This window comes from Sparassis crispa (assembly GCF_003851025.1).
Source record: "Sparassis crispa DNA, contig_000011F, whole genome shotgun sequence".
NCBI lineage: Eukaryota > Fungi > Basidiomycota > Agaricomycetes > Polyporales > Sparassidaceae > Sparassis > Sparassis crispa.
This window is the reverse complement of record NW_020939757.1, coordinates 631,614-657,416: the sequence shown is the minus strand read 5'-3', so window position 1 is coordinate 657,416 and position 25,803 is coordinate 631,614. Positions and strand designations below refer to the sequence as shown.

The 25,803-nt window shown below is 51.9% G+C and overlaps 9 protein-coding genes across 9 annotated transcripts; 3 read left to right on the top strand and 6 right to left on the bottom strand.

Moving 5' to 3' along the window:
- Positions 1–119: 119 nt before the first annotated feature.
- Positions 120–1,744, bottom strand: SCP_1102140 (Probable glycosidase; the record flags this gene model as incomplete). The annotated part of the gene is made up of 8 exons (XM_027762649.1): positions 120–395; positions 459–522; positions 582–748; positions 822–837; positions 892–1,126; positions 1,205–1,340; positions 1,400–1,527; positions 1,597–1,744. The coding sequence occupies 8 exons, from the start codon at positions 1,742–1,744 to the stop codon at positions 120–122; spliced, it is 1,170 nt and encodes a 389-aa protein (XP_027618450.1).
- Positions 1,745–4,384: 2,640 nt separating this feature from the next.
- On the top strand, positions 4,385–4,792 carry SCP_1102130 (hypothetical protein; the record flags this gene model as incomplete). Its single annotated transcript, XM_027762648.1, has 4 exons — positions 4,385–4,392; positions 4,444–4,608; positions 4,665–4,679; positions 4,744–4,792. The coding sequence occupies 4 exons, from the start codon at positions 4,385–4,387 to the stop codon at positions 4,790–4,792; spliced, it is 237 nt and encodes a 78-aa protein (XP_027618449.1).
- A 341-nt stretch (positions 4,793–5,133) lies between these two features.
- Positions 5,134–6,828, top strand: SCP_1102120 (predicted protein; the record flags this gene model as incomplete). The annotated part of the gene is made up of 3 exons (XM_027762647.1): positions 5,134–5,513; positions 5,579–6,421; positions 6,480–6,828. 3 exons carry the CDS (start codon positions 5,134–5,136, stop codon positions 6,826–6,828), a joined length of 1,572 nt encoding a protein of 523 aa, XP_027618448.1.
- Positions 6,829–7,249: 421 nt separating this feature from the next.
- Positions 7,250–9,730, bottom strand: SCP_1102110 (Nuclear fusion protein; the record flags this gene model as incomplete). Its single annotated transcript, XM_027762646.1, has 15 exons — positions 7,250–7,427; positions 7,479–7,573; positions 7,638–7,747; positions 7,804–8,104; positions 8,160–8,216; positions 8,270–8,383; positions 8,443–8,553; positions 8,611–8,709; positions 8,770–8,888; positions 8,944–8,982; positions 9,045–9,103; positions 9,156–9,291; positions 9,353–9,460; positions 9,519–9,563; positions 9,616–9,730. The coding sequence occupies 15 exons, from the start codon at positions 9,728–9,730 to the stop codon at positions 7,250–7,252; spliced, it is 1,686 nt and encodes a 561-aa protein (XP_027618447.1).
- A 1,143-nt stretch (positions 9,731–10,873) lies between these two features.
- On the bottom strand, positions 10,874–12,206 carry SCP_1102100 (hypothetical protein; the record flags this gene model as incomplete). The annotated part of the gene is made up of 2 exons (XM_027762645.1): positions 10,874–11,977; positions 12,045–12,206. The coding sequence occupies 2 exons, from the start codon at positions 12,204–12,206 to the stop codon at positions 10,874–10,876; spliced, it is 1,266 nt and encodes a 421-aa protein (XP_027618446.1).
- A 3,266-nt stretch (positions 12,207–15,472) lies between these two features.
- On the bottom strand, positions 15,473–15,877 carry SCP_1102090 (hypothetical protein; the record flags this gene model as incomplete). The annotated part of the gene is made up of 3 exons (XM_027762644.1): positions 15,473–15,539; positions 15,599–15,685; positions 15,738–15,877. 3 exons carry the CDS (start codon positions 15,875–15,877, stop codon positions 15,473–15,475), a joined length of 294 nt encoding a protein of 97 aa, XP_027618445.1.
- Positions 15,878–16,063: 186 nt separating this feature from the next.
- SCP_1102080 (Adenosylhomocysteinase) lies at positions 16,064–17,894 on the top strand (the record flags this gene model as incomplete). The annotated part of the gene is made up of 11 exons (XM_027762643.1): positions 16,064–16,082; positions 16,136–16,182; positions 16,245–16,280; positions 16,334–16,386; positions 16,442–16,511; positions 16,569–16,603; positions 16,654–16,832; positions 16,887–17,122; positions 17,173–17,384; positions 17,438–17,587; positions 17,639–17,894. The coding sequence occupies 11 exons, from the start codon at positions 16,064–16,066 to the stop codon at positions 17,892–17,894; spliced, it is 1,293 nt and encodes a 430-aa protein (XP_027618444.1).
- A 667-nt stretch (positions 17,895–18,561) lies between these two features.
- On the bottom strand, positions 18,562–19,599 carry SCP_1102070 (hypothetical protein; the record flags this gene model as incomplete). The annotated part of the gene is made up of 3 exons (XM_027762642.1): positions 18,562–19,029; positions 19,091–19,495; positions 19,561–19,599. 3 exons carry the CDS (start codon positions 19,597–19,599, stop codon positions 18,562–18,564), a joined length of 912 nt encoding a protein of 303 aa, XP_027618443.1.
- Positions 19,600–25,005: 5,406 nt separating this feature from the next.
- Positions 25,006–25,549, bottom strand: SCP_1102060 (UPF0057 membrane protein; the record flags this gene model as incomplete). Its single annotated transcript, XM_027762641.1, has 5 exons — positions 25,006–25,115; positions 25,171–25,237; positions 25,298–25,322; positions 25,373–25,455; positions 25,517–25,549. The coding sequence occupies 5 exons, from the start codon at positions 25,547–25,549 to the stop codon at positions 25,006–25,008; spliced, it is 318 nt and encodes a 105-aa protein (XP_027618442.1).
- Positions 25,550–25,803: the final 254 nt, after the last annotated feature.

Here is a 25,803-nt window from a genome sequence, read left to right as displayed (position 1 = left end):
GCCGAGAGTGAAGGATACAGTATCAGTCCATAAGGATACCACCATTACAGCTCTGTCGTCTTAAGGTGGTCCGCGAGAGGGGGAGTCGTGAAAGGTGGTAGTCCTCGGTAACAATAGCATTACCACACAAGCGCGGAGCCGAGCAGCAGGCCTAAAGGCACGATAGCGCCTAACCTTGCTGGGAGGCGTATGCTGCGCGCAGAGTTCGAGCTCTGGTCATGCGCGTTGGCAGTTACAGTCGCAACAACAGTGGAGGTCCCGGTAGGTTGAGTTGATGAACTAGAAGAGGATGCGGGAGGGTCAACCACGCCCAGGGCGTACGTGCGCACGTAGCGGATCTCGAAATATGCTTCGTCGAATGTAGGGCTGCCAGGGCCGACCACGCTGTCAAGATACTGCAGAAAGTGTCAAAATCTATGTCAGTGGATCCGTGCACCCCCCGTGGGCGTATGACGTACGCAGATGCCGGTGCCGTTGGGCTTGCTGCAGCCCGTATTCGCGTAAATGGATGGAACGCCAGCCCTATAAGGACAGCCAACCGTCACTACTAACGCGCCGTGACGAGGCTGGATAATACATGCCAATCTCCACACAGGGCGATGTCGAACACGAGCTGCTGCGCACTGAAGAACGCTGAAGTGTTGCAAGCAGTTGTGGTGGGATAGTTTGCAACAGGAGGTCCCCATGTTGATGGATCCATGATTGTATCCGAGGTAGCATTGGCGATTTGAGCAGGGATGTTTGGTCTCTAATGCCAGATGTGAGCATTACAAGGGAGATAGAATAAGAGAGAGAACAAAATTGGTAGAAAATGAACGCACACTCCAGAACCACATACTGCAATAATTGTTAAGAACAAATTGCTATCCCCGGATGACGATTTTAACTCACAAGACTCCAGACACATCGAATTGCGTTGCCCACACGCCTCCTCCAGCTGCTGCGAAGCCCGCCTGGTAGCTGTTCGGCGCATTCTCACTAACGACACACCCTGAACCAGTGCCGCAGTCCAAGCCGCCATTGTAACCCGTTTGCAGCGCAGGATCAGTCAGATTATGCATGCAACCAGCGACAGTGTGTAGAGCCATCTGGTTGTTCGCCATCATATTGATTCCCTCCACGATATCTGGAACATAAAAGCGGACCTTTGATCAACAGGCGCATTCCCAGCAGACAATTTGCGGTCATCGAATTGAATGCTCACCGATTTCCCCCTCAAATGGCCAGTTCGGGCCCTTAGTCCAAAATGCCGGCCACACAGAACAGCCGTATGGCAAATGCACGGCGTCCATGATCCAGAGGCTGCCAAAATCAAACGACTGTTGGGAAGTGATTCGCACCTTCACCCCAGTAGGCCATCAATTCGCACTGTACAACGGCGGGAAAAAGTAGGACATACTGAATTTCGCATCTCGCCCACAGGTACATTCGTTGTATTATCCACTCGCATGATCGCATTCCCTGCGGCGTTGATGTACGCCAGGTTCAACGCGGTCGCGTTTTCCTGGGACACCCATGTAGTGTTACCTGTACTCAAAAGTCCGCCGTCAAACCAAAATTTTCTCCTACACTAGGAGTCACATAACAGACACGTACTGAGAGTAAGGTTATCCCATGAACCATAAAAGTCCCACCCAGAGAAGAAGTTCTGCCCAGCATATTCGTGCAGAAGGTGATACACTGCACTCGACCCGGTGACGAGCGAAAGGACGGTGATTAGACAGTAGTAACAATGCAGCAGCATGTCTCGATGAACGTTATCCTCAAGCAGCACGACCTACGGACTGACGCGACGCACGACGTGCAACGGAAAGGGAGGAAGGAGATGATATGAAGCTGCGGAATGGAGGAGCAGGGCAAGTTGCACACGCCAATGGCGTTTAGAGGAAACTGCATGCGGTCTAACAGCGTTAGCCTGGCACCCCGAGACCGTCTGGCGCGGAGCAGACAGACCGAAAAGGTGCCCTCGAGCGCCATCCAGATTCAGGCAGATGCGATCTTGCCAAGACTGCGAATGGGAAATGCACTCGGGCCCGCGTGCCTGTGAGTATCACGTGCTTCCTCTATCGCCAACCTGGAAAGTTGAAAGTCGAGCAGAACTCGCCTGCCTCCGAGTTCAATATCCAGGTGTTCACCTGCCCAAATCCTCTGAGAATCCCATGAGAAGAGTGCAGTGGCGCAAGTGATGCGGGACAGGTTGGATCTGATTGCGGGGTCTCATGGCCGTGTGGCACCTGGACCGATGAACCGTTCACAGCCCAGTCGCGACCAGCCAGCGTGGTGCCTTGCACTCGAGAGGCCACGGCGGGAAAACTGGGAAAACTGCACCCAACACCGGCAGTAGCCAATAGCCACTTCGGGGGAACAGCCGCCGTGAAGTAGCATGGTCAAAGACTCCGAGGCGCTAAGTACGAGGTTATCGATCACGAGGATTTCATACGCACCCTAAGCGTTCTCCAGAAAGAAATGAAATCAGCTTCTCATGGTTGTTTTGAGAGATGGGAGGTATCCGTTCGCATCTCTGCAGACGGTGAGAATCGATAAGCACGCGCCTGCTCACAGAAGGGAAGTACTAGCCAGCTGGTACTTATGTAGGGGATATGACGTGGAATTCTGCTGTGCACCATCCATGTGATCTCAGGATGCAAGCCTGTGCAAAGAGCATTTGAGGCCGCAACGAAATGTATTCAGGTCCTCATTCGGGGCGGAACACTCCTCCATACACATTCGAGATAAGACAAAGTTGTAGGAGACGAAGTCATGGATACGGGCGCGATGCCAATCATGAGAGCGGGAACGAGGCAAGCGACACATGCCACCAGTGGTCAGAGGATGCGGACTGATGATCAGATATCTCAGTTGCAGCCGAATGAGCAAATCCGAAGGCTGTCTCCGAAACACCTTGTGCACGTCGAGTACGGATGCTGCAGATAGTGCCTCTGAGGCAGGATGCCACAATAAATGCGGGAAGGGTGGATATCAGCATCTCGTACTGAAGAAATTCGAGTCGTGGAGTTCGCCCGGATGAAGTGCATGAATCTTGAGACGCCATCACACCAGGAGCATAATCACCTGAATAAAAACAGACCAAGCAGATGAGACCGTTGCAAGATGCTATCTAGATGCGATAACGTGTGCGCCCTGCAGGCAGAAGACAAAATGCGCAAACATCTATAATACGTGAACCGCCACAGAACAAGTAGGGGAATGACGCAGTAATAGAGCCAAGTGAAACTTGATCTCAGGGAACTTAAGCCTATGATTGACTGTCTTCACAGCGCGTTCCGGCACCACACAGAGGCACCAAGGTACAACCCTGTCTCATGTCTCCGGAAACTGTGCCAGCAAAAAGGAAGAGACCTCTCACCAATAAATCTCTTGGATGAAAAAGCATGAAAAAATAAGTAGTCGCGTAATGACGTACCGGTTACCACAGTACGAACAGACCAACCGATCGTGGCGTCGATAGTGTCCCGAGGAGGCACAAATAGGACCCTGGATAATCCCCTTAGACGCCATCTCTCAAAATTGCTGATTTTCAGATTCTTTGTCCGGACATTTTATGACCTTTTTTTGGACTTTCTGTCCGGATAATGAAGATGGCATCGGCTCGGGCACCTCCAAATAAGGCAATTTTGGGCCCTTTCCGGCCCCTTCGGAGCATTCCGGGCCTTCTCGGCCTTTCGGGGCCCCCTGCGGGGCCGACAGCCACCACCATGTCCGGACCAGATGGCGTTCCGGCCTTTGAGGGGTCGAAATGTCCGGATGGTGAGATGGCGTCGACCGCAAATTCTTGGTTTTTTTGTCCGGATACAGAGATGGCGTCTAAGGGAATTATCCACGGACCTGCACAAATTCGTAGATGCCGGGTTCTTTTGGGCGGTTAGCCTGATTGGATTCCGCTCGGCGAGTACTCAGTAGACTGACAAATTTCTGCCTCTCATACGAAATGTAAGGTCAGATCTGTCTTAGGAGCCGTCAGCATCCGTAGCCGCCAGATACATTGGTCCGGACTACGCCTCCGCGTCGTTGAGAATCGAGATAGGTGCAACCCTGGAACGCGACAATAGAAAGAGGGGTCTCATAGGCAGAAAAATGCAGATAGACAAGAACACCGGGCAGCAGCACGATCAGAAGGCGTACAAAACGGAGACCGGACTATGTCGGAACGGATTGATCAAATGCATCGATATATATGTGATCTGACAATGTCATTGCTGCGACATGTTCAAGGTGAAGAGAAAGTTGCTTGATAAGTATGCAACATGTACAGTGGTCGTTGAATTTGATGAACTATGTAACAGAGCAGTTGCCGGGAAGTCCCGAAGAGGGCACTCACTAGTAGCTCCTCACGACCAGCATCTCTACACTCGTTCCTCCCGCCATGTCGTAGTATGTTATGGTTCTCTCTTTTATTGCGACCAAAAAATGACAATGTTGTAGCGTTATCTTAGGCCGTGCCGTCAAAACTGAGTACCTCGCCATTGGCACCATCCTTGGTGCGGTAGGTCTCGGCATGCTGTCCGCAGGTGGCAAAAAAGAGACTGCTGCGCCAGCCAAGACCATCGAGCAGGTCAAGGAGACCGTAAAGTTCACCGCTGGCTCGAGGTATGCTGTCTTCTGCTCTCGTTTGGTTTTATACTGAGAATATCTTGTGTTTGTAGTGAGGAAGAGGAATTGTACGTGTTTATTCATCTCCTACCTAGCGAGGGCGAACTGTCGACAACTGACCAGGATCAACAGCATCAAGAAGTTCGTCGCCGATGCAGAGAAGGAGGAAGCGAAGCACTAGCATTCTGCTCAGCGCCATGTCCATATCTTTGGCTTGGAATAGACCTAGACACTTTGCACCGCACAGACAGACTTGCGCCTTCGTTTCTACACTTTCGCACCATGTCCAACACGTATGGTTGCTATGAGCTGTGTCAGAATTCGCGCCTCAGGGCTCAGCAGCAAGAGTAAATTTCTACCTTGCAATGATTTTCCGAAAATCAGTGCGGTTGTAGTAGACGCCGAATATTCACAACTTCATCCCGACCGTGTCAAGCTCGACTGTCTTTTCACTTGCTACCACCTCGACGGCCTCTAATTAATGTCACGACGTTTGACCACAGCCCTTCATTAATTCGTACAATGAGCTCAAGAACGTCACGACCGCATTCGTTTTCCGGTCCCCGCCCACTTCAACTTGTAGATAGCAACGTCCCAAACGCCCCGCCTTCGCTCTCTGCATCCTCTTGCCCGTCTCCAACGTTCTCAGGGCTCTGCAGCGCACCCCCTACGGTGCGCGCATTCAACAAGCCGCGCCGCCAGTCATCTATATCGTACTATCCGAGCGACCATACTCCACAATGGGATTTGCGATCCCCGGTAGCCAGCTCCACCCTGAAACGCAGTAGCTCTCTGGGCAAGAAGGTCGTTAGTACTCGTAGAAGGGGAGACAGGCGTAGTACGGGCTCCATGGGCTCTCTGTCGCCCGCAGTGGAACTGGGACCGCTGACGCTCACGGAGAAGTGCGTACCACGCTCTTAGCACCATGAGATACGACTGACGACATGACATGAAATATTCACAAAAGACACGCGGACCTACTGCGCTTTATTGCACAGAAAGAGTCCAAGTGCCTAGAGCTACGTTCCCAACTTGCCATACACGAAGCCGAGCTCGCGCAGCTCAAGCGCAAGTGGGAGCGCATCGTCAGCAAGGGTATGGATCGTGCATACTCCTCTCCTGCATCTTCTGCATCTCCCGTATCAATTTTGTCCGCCGTCGCATCGCCGACGAACGGCGCGGTACTAGAGGGGATTAAGGAGGGCATGCAGGAGATGGGTCGCATCTTCGCTGCGGGCCTGGGGGATTTCTCGTCTGCACCTGTCCTCTCGTCGGTGAGCCCGGCCATATCTGGCCGGAAAAACAAGGGGCACACAACCACGCAAAGCTCGTCGTCCGTGTCAACGTCAGGCACCACCTCCACGCGCTTCACTAACGCGTCAAGCGTGCGGCTATCTCTCTCCTCGGCATCATCTCTCGCGTATGACGAACCTCCAAGCGAAATGGACGAAGGCGACGAAACGCTACGGCCATCGGAATCGCGTGACTGCGCACAAGAAACGATTACAGAACGGTCCACGGACCTGGTGATCTCACCATCTTCGACCGCGACCGAACTGCAGGCAGCAAAGATCCACCGCCGCAAGTCGCGGGAGCATCCGCCCGCACTCTCGGTCTCATCATCCCCTGTACCGTCCCCTGTTATACCATCTACACCGCACTTCGCCACACCTCCCAGGTCCGCCGGCGGGTCCTCAGCGTCGAAACGTGTGTCCACGGGCTTCCCCACCGCAAGCCCCGTGTCGTCGTGGATGGGCACCGTGGGCAGCAGCGTCGGGAAGAAATGGGAGGAGCTACAGAAGGGTGAAAAGTGCGTGTCTCTTCCGTATCTCTCTGATCATCATTAACTCATGCATGCACCGTGGCAGATTCACCAGGAGCCAGAAACGCGCCTCGCTTCTCCTTTCTGATGTCTCTTCTTCCCTCTTCGCCGCACTCGCCGCACCATCCCCGTCGTCTCCCTCGCCAGCACATAGCGGGCTCACCTCCTCCGTCTCCGTCTCTTCGAACCCGTTCGCCGCTACGCTCTCCCCGCTCGCGTCCTCCCCACTCGGTGCATCGCCCCTTTCCGGGCCCACGTCGAGCGTCTCACTCCTCGAGGACGACGACGAGGGCCTCGCGCTGGGTGGTGTGATGATCCCCGACTCGCGGCCGTCCACGCAGCCCGGGCTCAAAGCTGAAAGCGCACAGAACTATGACGACGATTGGAACTGGTAAGACACCAGCACGGGCTCCAGTACTTTGCATAGAACGGGGTGTAAAGTATACTTAGTGATTATGTTTAATTTGTTACTGTATACCTGGCTGGACCTCGTGTACGGATTGGATTATTGATGCGGGAGGTTTCCCGTCTTTCGAGAGTTGATAATCTTGTGCTCGCGAACAACTTCCATTTAGGCTGCATACGCGGAGGTGACCCTTGCATTGGACATGATGCGTGATACTGGTAAATGCAAGTACAGACAAGTGCGAGAACTAAACGATACACGCTTGAGAGGACATTCCGTGAATAAATTATGCTGGGTATAAGGCTGAATGCAGAATATGTGCGAATGCTTGATGAGTCCGTTTCTGCGAGATTGTAATTGACCGTCGGAGACTATGCGAATGAGTTGGCTCGAAGCACCGGAATATCAACTCAGAGCGGCGTGTCGAGATGTGGGTTGCAGAGTCTGTCCGGTACCCGAGAGACACGAGGACGTTGCCGCCGAGAGATTGCCACAGGGTAGGAATCATAGCCGTAGCGAAGAGGCGTCGATGAAGACCACTGCGCAACACCGACAGGAGAGCGACATGCTTGCTGTTTAGGGAGCACCCTGATAACGAAGATACATGAGCCACTATGGAACAAAAAGACTAGGACGCACCCAGTAAACTCTGCAAGATTATTGCAAACTTCTTCATTAACGTTTCGGAGAGTAGGGAGCCACCGTTTGAGCGAGATCAGGAGGACAGCCATGCTCTGAGACATAATAGTAAGGTTTCCGGGATATGAAATTTACTCCATACACTGAAAAGTTACTGACCATCAACGAAGAGAAGCTGACTTGTAATAAATGCCAGATTAGGCGGAAGCAAAGAGCCAACATGCGGACCGTAGGGAGACCCGTAAGATACTCCAGGTACACCGGGTTGACTGCGAGGCGGTAATATTAGCTCTGTATCACAAACATACAGGTAACCAATCCTTACCTCGCAAAATGATCTCTAACAAATATACAACGCCCGCTTTGCCCCATGTGGACCAATACCAACCAAAGGTTTCACGCTCAAACGACCCAGAAAGCAAGCCCTGCTTCACAGCGAGGGCAGTCCCGTTGATTTTCTCGATCTCTGCGTGTGTCTTGTCAGTGAGCTCAGTGAGCGCTTCGGTGAGCCTGACGGCAGAGTCGGTCGCGGCAAGCTGTGCATGGTTAGCTGAGTGTGCTTGCTCGACATGCATCTCCAGCTCGGCAACCGCTTGAGATGTGACTAAGAGAAGACCGATTACAGACTGAAGGAGATGTGGATACACTTGTCAACAAGAATGGAGGAGACATGAAGTTTACCTCCTGCATCACTTCTAGGTTGGTGCTGAGTTCTGCTGAACGTAATCGAAACGTATCCTGTGATTTTGCCGTCGCAAAAGGTCAATGTGTGCTGAGAATTGTAAACTGACCGCGACATTGAATACGTTTTGATGTTGTTCTTCCATGTGGAAAAAGAGCTGCTCTACATTTGACCGGAGCGACTGTTCAAAGGCGAGAACTAGTCCGTCCAACGACTCGGCATGCTGCACGGTTACCTCTTCTATCAGTAACATATTTTGCACGAGCACGGGAAATTCCGTACGCGATCTGTGACAGAATCAATCGCAGAACGGACCTGCAGAGCAGCACGAGTCTGGGTATCTTCGCTGTGTTGCAGTACCTCATAAAGGGCGTCTCTCAATACGACTACGGTCTGAAATTTTCGCAAGATGAATCATCTCTGCCGCCACATCAAGCCAGAAGTTATCACCTCTTGTAGACCCGCCTGCATGCCATTCATCATCTTGTCAGAGGCAAGTTCCGAGGACATTATCGACAAACGCAAATCATCTAGGATCCTTTCCATGTCCTAAGATGAAGTTGCGTGCATGAGACTCGGTGAGAGGCTGGCAGCTGGTATGGGACGAACGGATAGAATGCGTCTTGAAAGCTGGCTTCCTTCATGTAACCGTATCTCACGGTCATTCAGATATCTGAGCAAAGCCATTTTCTCAATTGTCGCGTTCTTGTATATGTCCCTGGCTGTATCTTTTGCACCGTGCTGTGAGTCGTACTTTATCCGTCTGAAAGTCAGGAAACAAACCAATGTCGTTCCATCTTCGGAAGGCGTAGCATAGTTGCGCTGGGGAAGTTCGACTTAGATCCTACTGTTTTCTCGAAGACCAGTCGACCGCATATACTCACGTACTTCACGTAGGTATCCAGAGTAGCTTGACCAGTACTGTGCACTCCGCGAGAGCGCGCTAGTAGAACGACCCCCTCAACGATTGATTAATAGAATTGACCGACACTTACTCCACACAACACCCGAGGGATTCAGTTGAGGACAAAGTGTCAGGAGTATCAGCATCCGGCGCAAATGATGCACACTCAAGTGGGGGGGCATGGTGCTTTGCAGTTGCGAGTTCGCAGAGCGTCATGGAAATTGCAGCTATGGTAATGAACTTCAGTGAAAACTGCGATGTGACGTGGAGACTTCACAAGAGGCGCACCTTTAATCCGTTCGCCTTCATCCATGTCCAACTGCCCGCATCGCATCTGTATTCGTCCGGCGGCATGACGGAAACAATCTCTTTCACGCGTGTATGATTCCAGAGACTCTAAGATCGTGTTAAACGCGTAGCAAAAGATGGAGTGCTGAAGCGACCATTATCATACCTGCGTTTCGCAAGATCATGGCAATCTCATCGGTACCCAGTACATCTACTACATATAATCAGTAAAAGTATTGGCACTGTTCGCTGCTGCCAGTTACCATCGAACTGGGTGCCGATGTGAGGCCTTGCCGGTGATCTGAGTTTGGCCCAGGAAAACCCACAGGAATACGGTGGTAAAATGGTGAGGAGGAGAACAAGTACAAACACGATCATTTCGAAATCCTGCACTTGTGAATCGTACAGAGATTGAATTCTGTGACCTATAATTAACAGATGAGGGGGAACGAGAAAGAAATCGGGGAGGTGTGACTGGAATGTGACCATGACTGTCACCGTGGTTGTGACTAATCAACGCGAGCACGTGATCGCGTCTGTCACACGCCGCGCAGGACGGGACTCGTCAGTGAGTTATATATGCCAGGCATTCGGGTGGATTTAACGTGGTCCAAGGCTTAGAAAAAAAAACTGTACACTGTTGGGACATGTACGATGTTTGCCACGCAGACCATCAATCTGTTGACGCTGTCAGTGGCGGCGGTGCTGCATAGCCTACACAGATCTAAGGCGTGAGGCAGCCTGCCAAGATGTTCGGGTTGCACCAAGTGTTTCCATCGCCAACGCATCAACTTGAGATGTGTTCGCAGCAGTGTGGTAGTGTGTGGCTACATCGGTGTGAGCTTCCGGCGACCACGTAGTACAACAAGCGGACGGCAATTTGATCAGTCCGACTGGCGGGCGAGGGCCGAACGTATCCCACATGGATCATTGTGTACTATATCAAACAACCCGTGTTCCGGTCGTAGTCTCACCCTCAAAGATGGCCACAGCCTGCTGTTGCGCTAACACACTTGCCAAAGCTAGAGGCTCGACGTGTGGAGGACGCGAAACTTACCCCAATAGTGCATGTAAAACGCATGTTGCCCAAGAATTCGCCATTCATCGGCGAAGAGCACGATTTTCCGTGGAATACATATTCCAACATGTTATGTATTACTAGTGTATATGGATGGAGTCCGCAAGATAGTTATCCATATACGTGGAAGGACTAAGGATACAGATATGACCAAGTCAGATGCGTACCTACCTATCTCTAGATGGGTGGGTGCCTAAAAGCTACAGTAGAGGATGTAAAATGAGTGGGAAAAAAAGGAGAGAGTTTATGCTGATGCTGTAAGCTATGTGGTGCGATGCAATAGGTGGGAGTGATGGTGACACTCATCTAGGACAACTCTATAGTGAAGTGCGCGATAGCACGAACCAAAGGCAAACTGAAAACAACGAAGACGAACTAAAAGCGATACAGATGGATGTATGGTGGTGGAGATACGCTCACAGAGTCCTGATTTGGAGTAATTTTTAGCGGCGTTCGTCTCCTCGAGTTTTCTTGGTGCTTGCCGCACCCGCTGCAAGCTTGGCTTCCCAATGAGCGGCGCCCTCCCCGTCAACCCATCTACCGGTAGCGGGGTCCCTCTCAAAATCCCCATCTTGATAGCCGTACCTCTGCTGCAGGAGTCTCAACAGAGGGTTCCGCAGGGCGGGATCCATGCGCACGTTCTCTCCGGGGTGGTAGCTGCCCACGCCGTGGCGCGCGAGGCTCTCCTCGAACAGAGCCTCGTCGAAGGTGCAGCCACAGTTCAGGTGTCCCGGAGGAGCCATGCGGGGCGGGAATGCCCTGCGCTCGCGCCGAGAGTCGTGCCACGCGCACAGCGCGTTGCCTGCCCGGTTCAACGAGCAGAATATCTTGGTACGCGCGTCCGTGCGGGCGCGCCAGTTCTCCTGCATGCCCGGCGGAAGGGTCGGTGTTTGGACAGGGGAAGGGAGAGCGCTGGCGGCGGAAGACGACCCACCGGCTCTGTATCCGCCCCGAGAGGCTTCGCGCTCGAGCTCCTTCATGCGCTGGCGCGCCGATTCGTTGATGAGCTCGAGCTCGTGAACTTTCTGCTGGAGACGACGGACTTCGTCTTCCAGTCTTTTCTCTTGGGCTGAACGGGATGAACGGCTGATTGGCACAGTCGCTGCGGACATAGGAACGTCGACGGGAGAGGGTGTCATGGAAGACATGTTGGGCGAGGCCTGCATGACAGACCGAGCTTGGGACTGTTGGTAAGCGAATGGTTCAGCGTATACCGGGGAGGGTACGCCAGCGGGTGAAGACATCGTCCCGGATGGAATATTAGAATATGTAGAATATTGCTGGCTCAAAGCGAAAGCACCCGAGGGACTTGCAGACGGGACAGACGTGGGTGGACTAGCAAGGTACGGCTGCATGTTTCCTTCTTGGTCAGGAATCATGACATAGTCTCCCATGGCATGCGATGATGGGGCCCATGCCATACTCGACGAGGACTGATACTGCGAAGAAATATGTGCGTCGCCCATGGCGCCCGACAAGCTTGACGTCGGACTGGTGGACGGCGGTCTCACATTCCCACGCTCAGTGAAACGTCGGTACGACCCGGTCTAAGATAGATAGCACAGCTTCGATCAGACTCATTGTCACATCTGACACCGCAAAGGTATAGCATACCTGCGGATAACCTTCGGTATAACCGTACTGCTGAGCACCACCGGGTCCAGCTCTTCTGGATGAGCTCGATGCTTCAGGAGCGTTGGAGAACTGCTGCGAGCCTTGGGTGGCTTCACTTTTGACCCCTTGGGGCGACCATGTTCCATAAGGACCGTGCGACATACTTGGCAAAATAGTCGGTATTGAGAACGAGCAAGTAGGTCAGGAGGCCGAGGGTTGTGGCGGAGACGCGTGCGGAGAAGGGATCAACAGTGAACAAGGGCAAGAAGGTGGTGGTGCAGCAGGAGGGGTGCCAACTCGAGTGAGGCTACTCTACGCCAGTGTCGAACAGAGTCTCGAGGAAGCGTCCTTTAAAGTAAAACATCTGGCCTATCATTTGGCAGTGCATACTGCTTCATGAGTAGGCAAGGCCAGCGGAGAGCAAACGCAATCGGCGGCATGCGGTCGCTAACCGGCCGGTGCGTCGTTGAGGACACACAGATGATCAGGTCGCGAGGGGCCGCGATTCTCCGTACAATTTGGCGACCATGGCGAAGGGGGAACGACCTGTACAGGTGCGGCGCAGGGCGATTAGTGAAACTGACCGTGTGTCTCATCAGTTTGGACCTACCAAGTGGGTCATGATGTAAGACAGTACGCGACGTATAGAGTGGCGAGCTGACATACGACCTATGACGGCGTGTACATCGTTAATACGACATACGCTTAATCCTCATCGAATTGCACGTCGTCAGGCATGGCACAGCCTCAAACAAACAGCAATATCACATAGAACGAACATAAAATGTACGTCTGCAACCGCTGATGCCAGCCTTTCCTACTCAGAAATAGATATGAGGATGATCTTCGTGTTGCGGAAACGGCGACATACCGGTAAATAACTTGAAGGGTTGAAACGTTGAATTGTCAGGAAGACTGTTCTTTGCGCACGACTAGCGCGTAACTTGCCGCTGACGGCAACTTGCCTCTGCTGTGCCTGCAAGAGGCTCGACATACTGCAACGGCGCAGCCTCTGGGCCGTACCTGCTCTCGGTCTTCACCTGCAACTGCTGGCTGTGGGGAGATCGATAAAGGCCGCATGATTAAATTCCGGGGATACCGCAGAATCACGAAAGGAAATTAGACGCTCCGATCTGGATCGGGTGGCTGAACGAACTTGGCCCGGGCGCCAACTGGCACATGCCTGGGTACCATCCATATACGAGTACAACGTGCAGATCAGTGTGAAAGTAGTACCGAAGTTCATTTACTGGCACGTTGACCAGACACTGCACTGCTAGGCTTCATGCATAATATCGTATCAACTGTCCCTAGGCTGCCGCTGGACGCGGCTTCGACGGGAGATTATTCAATTGCTGATCAGCCTGGCAGCCTTGCTGATCCTTGCGTCATGGAGTGGAGAACACGCCTATGCAATGAGTCCAGCACAAATAGAAAGATTAACGTTGACCAGGAGACAGCCGAGTTCTGGTAAGGGATTCTCTTCGCATGCCTGCAGCGGTGATGATCAATCTCAACCACAACACGAAATTGGACAGTGAGAGAAGACAAAGAACTGTGCCGCCGGGGCTGTCAAAGTCCCGATATCACGTTCCAGCTGCAACCACCTGGAAACAAACTTGAGATCAGCGAATCCAGCGTCGAGCCCAAATCGGGCGCCAAACAGAACATGCTGTGCTCCAACTTGCAACACAACTGCACTACAAACATGGCGCTGGTTCTAGATGTTGCCCTGCGAATCAGTCGAGTTCCGTGTCCCGTGGATGTTCAAAAATAGCAATCACGGACGTCGCGTCTTCGCCAGTGTGTTAACAGGACATCCAAGTACGTTGCAGAGTAGAATGCAGGTAAGTGCGTAGCAGAACCCAACATACGCGTAACGACCGGATGGCACCCCACGATACCCAAACATGACTGCGAGGGAAAGCTGTATAGACTCAGAAAGTAACCTATACGGGTTTCTCTAGTACTTAGGATGTCGCCTCACACGAAAGATGTCCACGCCCACTGCACCCGAGCAGACGGAAGCTGTGAGTGATCACCAACGATGGGTAATACAGGCTGCGAGGATGGGTTGGATGCTTCCGCCATCGGTGATGGACAGGCATTCCGATCGATGAATACACAAGCTCGGCCCCGTGCTACTTGAATGAGGTGCGGACGATGCATGGCCACGTCCACAATGGCTTGGGGTGTTCAACTGACCGCCAAATGTTCAGCAAAAAACATGATGATAAAGCATCTCGCGCAAACGGAACGATAGTTAATTACTCGCTTGCAGATGCGAGTGACTGCACTGCATGATGGGGTAGGAAACAGATGACATTGGGAGATGTCAACGAGAACAGCGAAGCTGATGACTCACGGGATTAGTGACCCAATACGTGCTGCCAGGTGCAGGAAGAGTTAATCCTTCCAATATCATCAGATAGAGATGCTCGGGAATGGAGAGACGAATTGACACAATCGTGTTGGATCTATGTGTATAGGCTCTATGCCCACGGGTCCGCACGGGTGACATCTTCGAGGCGCAGCAGCGACGGCGTTCCTGTGCACACTGCACAGACAACATCATCAGCGTCACTAAATCAGGAAAAGAAGACGATGTATGTTCTTGATGAGAATGTCAGAAGGCACAATTGCTCCGGAAATCAACAGCGTGGACATGCCCACGTCGACGGATATCAAGAACAGGGAAGCGGAGGAAGTTGATACTTTGCACTGACGTGGCGACATACTAAATTATGTGAATGTCTGCTGTTCTGCAGAGGAAATACTGTGCAGGACAAACTGTTCAATTCATCACGCCTGCCAGCGTACGAAGAACAGTCTGTAGTATCCAGTAGCAGAACAGCAGACCAGAGAACATCGTGATGCTTACTGCGATGTCCGGCATCTGCTTTGTGTCAGAAACCCAAGAGTTCAACTCGTTGACATCAATCCGACAGACCATATAACGGATGGACAGCAAAAGCAGACATCATCAATCTATGTTTTGCTCCCCCAGCAACAATCATTCGAGCATGCTTGTAAGATGCTCCTGCCTGCTCAGCCACTGCAGACTGCGAAACATGTCATAGAAGTCCTATTGATAGTCATGGAGTTCATGTCCATGTGGAACCTGAGAAAGCATAAATAAATGAGCACTTCGTACGATGCATTTCAGAATCCACAGTTTTAGATATGGTGAACGCGGTAAAACTGACGATACATGAGTGAGTTATCAAAGTATTCAAAGTTCACTTACCAGTGATTGCAACGTAACTAGGTGCACGAGCACCGTTCATTGCACATGATTAGAACCTTTACAACCTATTGCAACGCTACGTCCCAAATTAGACCTGGTTCAGGATAGGGCATGGCATTACCAGTCAACCCGACGGACAGAACTCCACCAATGGTACGCGGTGGGAATCTTAGAATTACCGTTACCCAGACCCCTTTAATTCATTATGAACGATGTCACGCCATGGTTTACCCTTCGGCAGCTTTGCACTGTGTGAGCGCGAATATATTGAGTACACGCCCACCCTGGTCCGGGGACGAGCACCGACCTTGACTCCGGGGGGGCGCTGATCTCCCCCGTATCGGCGTTCACCTCGGCAAATCTGGTCAGTTCCACGGCTGGTCGGCCAGGACATCTGCCACATGCGTGAGCACCGAGGGGGCGGAATATTCACGGTTGAGACATACATTCTGAAGATGCGCATGATAGGCCAGCAGTGGTATTGTGAGACTCCCACATTCGAGACTTCCAGTTCACACTTGTATTGGACCAGTTCTGCGAGACGGCAGCTGCCCTGGGGAGAAGGGTGTGGGATTGGAGTAGACATGAGGGTACATGAGACTCAGAGGACCCGCAACGCGATAGCGCAGGTGCGGGTAAGCAATTCAGCCACAGCACGTGTGCGCGCGTAGGGAAAATGTTCTTAAGTTCTCGACAGCTTCTGCTCTTTCCTCTCACCTCCCTCCATCTCTTCCCTCATCCACTCATATCGGCCAGTTTTTACGAGTTAAAAATGGTTTTCAAGGTTGCTGGTGAGATTTCTTTTCCTACGATTGCCTCGTCGATGTTCAGTCGTATCGCGCAGATGTCTCTCTCGCCGCATTCGGTCGCAAGGAGATCGAGCTGGCTGAGGTCAGTGATGGGTGCATACGTGCGGAATGAAGGATCAGACAAGTTTTGCCTTTTTTTTATAGCACGAAATGCCTGGTCTCATGTACATGAGGCAGAAGGTATACAGTTTACTGCCTAGCCAGATACGTGTCGACACTGATTGCTGCAACAGTATGGCGTGACGAAGCCCTTGAAGGGTGCTCGCATTGCAGGATGTCTTCACATGTAGGCCGCTGCTTTTAGTATTTTTATCGATGATCTCAGCCTACGGATCTTGTAGGACTATCCAGACTGCAGTGCTCATAGAGACTTTGGTCGTGCTCGGTGCGGAGGTTTCGTGGTCGTCTTGCGTGAGTCTCATTTACCTATCACAGGCCTCTGTTGCGAACTGATCTGGCCCGCTGCAGAACATCTTCTCCACTCAGGACCACGCAGCCGCTGCGTATGTTCTCGCATTAGTCTATCTCTGTATATGTTCTGATTTGTTTTCAGTATTGCTGCTACTGGCGTCCCAGTCTTCGCGTGGAAAGGCGAGACTGAGGAGGAGTACCAGTGGTGCATTGACCAGACCCTCTGCGCCTTCTCTGGTAACCAGCCTCTGAACATGATACTCGACGACGGTGGTGATCTCACCACGCTCGTGCACGACAAGTACCCCCAATACCTCAAGGGTGAGCTCCCTATTGTCTGTTATACGTTTACAAGCAGTAATGATCGGTTCGAAGGTATCAAGGGTGTTTCTGAGGAGACTACAACCGGTGTTCACCACTTGTACCGCTCGTTCCGTGAGGGCAAGCTGAAGGTGCCCGCCATCAACGTCAACGACTCCGTCACGAAGTCGAAGTTCGACAACTACTACGGGTGCCGCGAGTCACTCGTTGACGGTATCAAGCGTGCGACCGATGTCATGCTTGCCGGCAAGGTCGCGGTCGTCGCTGGCTTCGGTGACGTCGGAAAGGGCGTACGTGCCTTTACTCGTTCGCATGAGACATCGCTTACACTCAAAGTTAGTGCGCGCAATCGCTCGCTGCCTATGGTGCCCGTGTTATCGTGACCGAGATTGACCCCATCAACGCGCTCCAGGCTACGATGGCCGGTTACGAGGTTGCCACCATGGAGGATGCTGCCCCCAAGGGCAACGTCTTCGTGACTACCACCGGTAACAGGGACATCATCACTGGCAAGCACTTCGTGCTCATGCCGGAGGATGCTATCGTCTCCAAGTCAGTCTGTTTATTAGCGTGCTCGATCGGCATTATGCTCATACAGCCTGCAGCATTGGTCACTTTGATGTTGAGATCGACGTCGCATGGCTGAAGAAGAACGCAACCCAGGTCGTGAACATCAAGCCCCAGGTTGACCGCTACACTCTCGCCAGTGGCCGTCATCTCATCCTCCTCGCCGAGGGTCGTCTGGTCAACTTGGGGTATGTTCACCGCTCTCGGATATCTTTTCAATACTCATCTTTGTATAACAGCTGTGCCACCGGCCACCCGTCCTTCGTTATGTCCTTCTCATTCACTAACCAGGTCCTCGCCCAGATCGCGCTGTGGACGACGCCCGAGAAGTTCCCGCTCGGCGTGCACATGCTACCGAAGGAGCTCGACGAGGAGGTCGCTCGCGCACACCTCGAGCAGCTCAACGTGAAGCTGACCACGCTCACGACCGAGCAGTCCGAGTACCTGGACATCCCAATCCAGGGCCCCTACAAGCCGCTCCACTACCGCTACTAGATGTGCCGGGGGCGCCTGCTTGTAGACGATCGACGGCCTCAACGTGCCCTCGCCAAGCGTACCAATCGTATTAGGGACTCTCAACATCCCGTGTGGTGGACGGCGTACTGCGCTTGAGGTCAGGCCGGTGCTGGCCGTGGTGTGTGGACGCTGCAGGACGCTGCATAGTAGAGTGTGGCGTGGCACCGGGTGGTAGTGTGTTGTTGTTCAGCCGTGTGCTGAACGTGGGCCTCAACGCGCCCTCAATAGATGTGAAAAGCGTGCATTCAGTTATTTCAGTTTGGTGTGATTCATGAGCGTGAGATTTTTCCAATGCGCAGTTAGTGTTGCCAAGTTGAATTCGACACGGCACGGCAACTCACCGCATATCGAGTTGGCCAACTCGTGCCAACTCGCTCGACCGAGTTTTGGCGAGTTGTGCCAGCTCGCTTCGCCTCGACTCGACTCGCAACACTAAATGCGCTTGTGCGAACAATGTGCGAAGAACAACTGGGGTTACATAGAAAAAGTCATGTCATAATCATAAACGTTGCATAAACATTGATGTGAACATATTATGGATGAGAGCAGCCATACACTGCATAGACGTCAAAGGTAAGATCATAGGGCATAAATACTAACCAAAGGGTGCACTTCGGCAGACATGCTTGGTCTGCACGTTCGGCATTTAGCCGCGCCAGGGAAATACGTTGTATTGCGCCCAAAGCGCATCGAGGTCCGTCCTTAAGGGATCGGCGGCGGAGGGGCGGCGGATTTGCACGACGTTTTCCTCTCTTTCCCACAAGGCAGATTGACCGTTCTCCAACAGTGTCCAATCTACGTCGCCTTCGTGCGTACGAGGGGTGTATCCGCAGCAAACTGTACTCCTATCGAGATGACGCTTAAGAGCGTCCTTCCGAGAGAAGATCCCCATCCTCTGGGGCTGTTCCTGATCCGTACGCTTATTGAGGTGACGCTTAAGAGCGTCCTTCCGATAGGAGGTCCTTTTCCTCTGGGACTTTTTCTGGCATGCTGGATTTGGACAGATCCACTGGGAATTGAAGTGGCCGTTCATATGCCGAAGACGATCTTTCGCTAACGAAAATGTCATGCTGCAGTCTTGCCAGAGGCAACCGTACCTCTCGTATTTTTTGACCTGGGTATTTCAATCTATGATCAAATTCGCGCAATGCAGGGTAGGTTTGACGATTACGCACCGGCAAGTATTTTTTCCGAAGGATTGCGTGGCGGACAGTAGCTGGGCGACTGTTGACCGACTCGGCGTCAACTTCATCGTCGATGTCTTCTTCCTCATCTTCTGTTCTGTCCACCTCCTCCTCACCGCTCTCGCACACCTCCTCCTCGCCGCTCTCGCCCACCTCCTCCTCGCTGCTCTCGTCCACCTCACCTTCATCTTCGCCATTCCCGGCCATGACCTCCTCCCCGTAGTCATCGTCCATCTTCTCGTCCTGAAGATGAGAATGACTTTGACGAAAGGTGAGGCTTGCACGTGGCATTGGAGGGGGGGGACACAACACCGGCAGATACCTGACAGTGTAGTTTTCGTTTACGGGACATTGAATGAAGATCCCAAATGTGGCCTTGGGTTGTTCAGTTGGCAACTACGAGCCAAGCAAACAGTAGAGTTAGAAGCGGCATAGATACATGTCTCGGACCCAATACGCACATTGTCTGAGGCTGTCCCCGAGGTGTGGGACCAAGACATTGGTGAGTGATGTGGAGATATGGCGTTGAGGAAGACAGACTTTTAGACGGAATTCGACGTGGTGGTAAGGATGGGTTGAGGCCCTCTATATATACCCAAGGGTTCAACCAAAAGCCTTTGTCTTGTCACCGCAGCAACGGCTGCAGCACGCTGCGCCGATTGAGAGGCCACACACAAAGCCACATCCAAGAAAAGTCGCGGTTTTGCTTGTCACCTGTCAATAGAGACGGATCTTGGTCGAGGCCAATGCAAGCACCATCTACACCACAAATGTGGCGTACCACTGAGATGAAGGACGCGTCGGACCATCCATTGCGCGTTCCGCGCGGCCAAATGCGTTTACTCACTGTATTTACAGCACGGAGTATTCTCACCGTCATCGTGAGATCATCTCGCCGATCAAGAATATGAAGCCACAGCTTCGTGGGCCAGGAGGGGATCTCGGTATTGAAATCACCAGTAGCGTTTCAACTGAGAATGAGCACGTTTGACCCTGGCAAGGATGGAGCAACCGTGTAAGCGATAGAAACACGGTGAGCTTAAGCCCTAACCCTAATCCAACCTCGAACACCCAGAAATTCCAACACTCAGGCCGCAGGACGGCTAAATAGTTGCCGTCTTGTCCCAGTGAACTATTCGAGTCCTATTTCCCCTGCCATGGATTCACGCAGGCATGATCTCCTTGAAGACGCTGTTGTCGACACCTTTGTCCTGTCACGACTGGTCAATCTCGAACACCTCGAATTGGCACATACTTGGTTAAGCGTAGTCTCCCGAAGGCAGATGGTAGACACTCTGCTTCAACCTCGTACCTCGGATATCCGTGTCTGACGTTAAGCGCACCACCGGCGTTCGTACACTCGCTGTTTCTCGTTTCATGTCGCCTCTAGTCGAGACATCCTCTAGTCGATACGGTCCTTCGGGATCAATTGCGATGCTCCGAGTCCGTACCAAGCGGCTCGCCATCTCCCTCCGTCGTTGCTCCAACGAGCTGAAACAGATACCATCCGTTACCTCATCTCAGACAGACTGAGTTTCTGCCATGTTATTTGTGCTTATCATCACGCTGGCCCCGAGTTGCAGCTATTGAAATGGACTTTCTCTCCCGTCTTGATGCTCAGGAACCGTTATTTGTGACTCATGGAAACGTAATTTTCATAGTCGGAGGTGCCTTTCAGGTTTGATGCCCTTTCTTCGCGTCTCGCTGCCTTCACTGAAACAACAGGACGTCTTACACTACCGCAGGAATGCCAGTATTACTTCAGTGGAGTATCTCAATCTTCCCTGCCTCGAGCTATTTTGTGGACTTTGGGATGATGCTATGATTTACGCTCTTAGGCAATCGAGTCTGCCTTATTCTACCTGATGGCTGCAAACGAGGAACCTCCCTCCCCCTCCGCCCCCCCGGGGAGAGTACGTGCTCGCAGGACTTCAGGATATGAAAAGATTCTCTCATTTAGAGTCGCTGGAGTTCGTAGTCTACTACATATCGCAGCGGCTCATCTGCTGCCCACGACTGCGCCATGCGTTGGAGCTTAGTGCCTAACGATCAATTTCGTGCAGAAGGTCATTTTGTGAGCCAGCGCTGTCCCCAATCCGCAGCCATAGTTGACACCATGTATAGGCGTCGTCCTCTATTCTGACAGCGATAACTTCTACTCCGGATACGAAATATCTCTCACCTTTCTGCATCTGCATCATGCCCTGAGATGAACCTGTTAGGGAGACCTTTTCCTCTTCGTCTGCTCACGTTCGGACAGAATGTCCAAGACTGAGTTATGTCTGAATCTCCTTCATGCAGGCTTTGTGGGGCAAAGATGATGCATCAGCATATCATGCAGTACTATTCAACCCTCCCTGCCGATGACCGTTCGTTGACTGATGAGTACATTGTCGAGCACTGGCGGAAGGGGGTTGTTGGTAAGTAGTAGGAGACCTGCGAAGTCAGATGGACTTCTACGCGGAATTCTCTTCCTGATATTTCACGATCTCTCGATTCATCAGCCCGTTTATTTGTTGCTCTGCTTCTAGATCCTGATATCATCCCTCTGTCCACTTCACAGCAATAAAACAGAAAAACGTGGCTGTGATAGTCTTTTTGCAAGGCTTATTGTGACGATAGTGTGGCATAGGATTCGATGCAACCGAGGACGGGCCCCGTTTACCGCACAGTGCCTGAGGTCGTTGTCCGCCCAAAGGCTTTCAACGCTGGAACTTCTTTGACAGAATGGTCCTCGAGAACCTACCAATGCGCGTGGCGACGCAGCCTGGCGAAGATCTGATAGAATCCTAGTTTCGTAACCCCCAATATCCCTGGCGAGTACACATAACAAACTCACTGGTACGCCACCGTGCCCATCGTGCGCTTAGGATAATCTGTGAAACTGTTTGTGACCAGATACTCTACACCGACTTCGTCAGTACAGGACATCGGCTCTGATGCCTGAACCGTGCCGACTCCAACGCTGGTCCTCGTCCAGTCATCCGACCAAATGCCCTGCCGTGAATGCTACACTACCACAAGACCCGAGGGATGTGGCCAAGAGCTAGAGAAAATGCACCGAACTGGCTGCAGTAGCTCGATTTCGATCGCGAGAGCGACTCAAGCCCATTTGTATACTTTTACTGTGTGCTTGAGGTTGCTTCATCGGCTTACTTATATCTAGGATCGTGAGGCGACGTCGCCACAGCACTGTGGGAGTTGGAGAAGTCTGCTCGTTGTTTCTACTAGGCCGCTATCGGCAAGCTGTCGGTATGGCTAGTTATCACGTCAAGCACATGATAATAATCTTTGACCACCCCGCCGGCGTTCTCGAGGTTTGCCTTGGTACTCAGCGTTGCTTGCTGATGTGGGTTGCAGAAATTTACACCAGGAGGATCAACCATTTCCGGACTTTATCAATCCTCCAGCCGGAAGTGGAGCCGCCAAACATCTTGGGCTTCCCCATGTCCTATGAGGCGCACGGCTGCATAGGATGCAAAGTGTTGGCATGCCACCGTAACGTCGTGAGCGCTAATACTACAATCGTTGTTGATTGCATCGCGACGAGATACGAGACAATAGCGCCCATGGCAGATCAATGCTTTACTTTACGAGAACAAGCTCATCTTTGTTATATAAGTCATCTATCAGTACGCCATCGCCCAGTGTGCAACACCGCCGGAAGCATTGCGGGTGAGTCTTTCGCGTACTGTCTTCTATCCGTATCTGATTTTTCCCCTACAGGTGTTCATACTCCACGGAACACTGAGGTTCGTGTTCCACTCTGCGCGATCTGAACTCCAGTCACGCAACTCCAAGGCGTTCAGGTGATCTGCAACGACGGCGTAGTCTCGTCGGCCAATCTCGAAGTCGGGTCGCATAGTCTTCTGGATTGCCTTCAGAAGGCGAATGCACTACCACCAACGCAAGGTCCTCTCCACATCAGCATAAAGAGCTATATACGTGTCCAATATCCTTGAAGTCATGGTCTACGTTTTACAACCCCTTGGTACCGGAATTGCCAATGGCGCACAACTGGCAACTCACCCTCGGGCCAACAGTCCGGCGCAGCTGACTCCGACACGTTTCACGGCCACTCCAACAAGCGAACACGAACTCCCATTTCCTTGCGAAATATTCCTGACGATATTCTCTCATTTTCGTACTACCAATGGCAATACCGTCTCCATCGCGACTCTAGAGAACCTGACATTGACGTGCAAGGCGTTTTGTGAACTCGCACAGTCTTTCCTCTTCGAGTCATCGCGGTTCATCGTCAATACTGCCTACTGTCAGCCCCACCACAGCGAATTCGAGTGCGAAACTACACCCCTTGGTGTCCAACGCTGGAGAAGACCAGTTGAGAGCACTATCAAGCCACTTAATGTCTATCTACTCAACGAGACAAAGCGTAAACTCGCCTTTGCGAGTCGGGATAGGATTGCGCCTCAGTTGCAGAGCTTCCATCTTATTCCGGCGTATTATCCAGCGGAAGACTCTACGATCACCAATTTCTGCAGCCTGGAGTACGATTTTCGAAAACACACCGTTGTCGAAACGTTCTTCCGCGAAGTTTTACCCAGATTGGTGCATCTAAAGCATCTTACGCTGACTCACGTCACACTCAGAACATCACACATACTCCAACTACAGGCCACAAACTTCGTATTGCAGTCGTTGCACTTGAAATTGTGTTGTGTCCTCGAAGACGTGAATACTTCTCTACAAGGTTGCATTGTGGCCCTCCCCGTTAAGCATCTCACATTTTGTGGGATCACTGTCTCTCGAAGTGGACAGAGTTTGTGTCCTCTGTTACCTCATCCCGCTCACATCGAAACTCTGTCATATAAGCTGATGAGCATACCCACATCATCTGCGGAAGCGCACCTCCTATCACGTCTCATGGCACTCGGGAAGTTCGGGTCTCTGCGCTCGCTGGAAATTGACGTCGATCCGTGTGGTGCTGTATCCGACTGGCGCCCTTTCCTCTCATCATGCTGTCCTTCATTGAAGCTGCTCTCTATTTCGCAGAAGGATGCCTATGTCAAAATGAATACAGGATCTGCCGCGACCTTGATCTCATTGGACATGTTCTGCGGGACATGGAATGACGTCAAACTGTATGCGCAGGGCCTTGCACATATAAAACATCTGGAGATAACGGGGGAGCACCCTCTAGGTGTATCTCACGAGAATGGGCACTCTCGAGATGATATTCACCCATTTTCGAGCGTCGCAAGCCTGGAGGCTTTGCGTGATGGTCTGAGGGAGCGATTCGCTCATTTAGTCTCTCTTGAGCTCAGCATTCAATTCGTCTCAACGGCATTGGTCCATGATTTGGTCGAATCCTGTCCGCATCTGCGAGCGCTGAAGATCAATGGCAAATATCAAGATATAGGTCTCTTGGTGAGGAATCCAGTAAATATGAGCATAGTGGTCCGCTCATACACGGTGTGACTTCACAGGTACTGTCCGACGTGTTGATAACAGTGACACGTTGGCCAGCTATGGAGTATCTATCGCTTCCCATCATCTATCTCAGCCAAGAAGAAAGTCGTATGATAGATGAAACAGTTTCCTCTTTGTCGCCACTACTACGGGCTCTCTGTCCAAAGTTGCGCTGCGTGGAAGTTAATGTCGGAATTTTCTTGCCAGTCGACGCCGAATACAATATTCAATTCGACCTCTTTGCTGGCCGAAGGATGGCGAAGGCGTGCACGATCCACGAGTGGCGGAGTTGTGTGATGTAGTCGTCGTGTCGCAGGTGGAAGCTGCGGTATCTCAATACGAACTTGATGTATCTAAATATAGAGACTGGGGTACCAGAAGTATGACAAGGTTCCATGAATCTACTCATTTTCGTGAACAATGGACATCACACGAGCATAAAAGAAGTGTATTCAGTACTCAACCTCGGCATTGATTCACCGAACATAGTGGCCTCCAGCAGTGGCGCCGTAGTTGACAGGTGCTTGAATGCCAGGTGCTATACCTTGGCCATCATACAACGGCTCATACGTGCCATTTCCAACATCTAGGAAGTACAAAATAATCAGCGCGAATATTCACACTAAGACATGATGACTGACATTGGAATCCACCGCGACCATAACGCTCCTCAGCCTGCATCTTCTTGTAGATAAGCCAGAAAGCGTGCTAATGCATATGAGATGTTAGACAAGTCCGCGAGCATGCGCCTCTAAGTGGCTAACGCACTATGTGTCCAGGGAGGTATCCTAGGCTAAGACGGGGTCAGCTACGACTTTCTGCGATGTCTACACAGATTCGTACATTGTCAGGAGAATGTTGATAAGCAGATCACAGCTGCAGCCAGTAATAAATGCAGCCGCGGCTGGAGGGAAAAGAATGGCGACCTAGCAATTGAGTCGATCCTCAAAAAGGTTCCACAGAATCATCACCCTACTCGACGCTCACCAGGATGAGGAGGACGTCTGACGCTCGAACCATGCTGAGAGTTTATTAGAAAATTCCGTTAAATGGCTAAGAAAACGCCGCTGTGCAGGTATGCAGCGTGGTGGTTGCTGTCAGAGCTTTGCTGCGCCTACATGACGTCGGAACGTGTGACCGCCAGTGTGAGACGATCGTAAAGCGCGTGACACACTTTAGCAGGTTGTCACGATGTTACCTTGCTTGCTTAAAGGTCTCCACCCTCTTAAATAATTGTCGCGCTTTTTGACTCCCCGGTTCCTTCGTGGATCTGA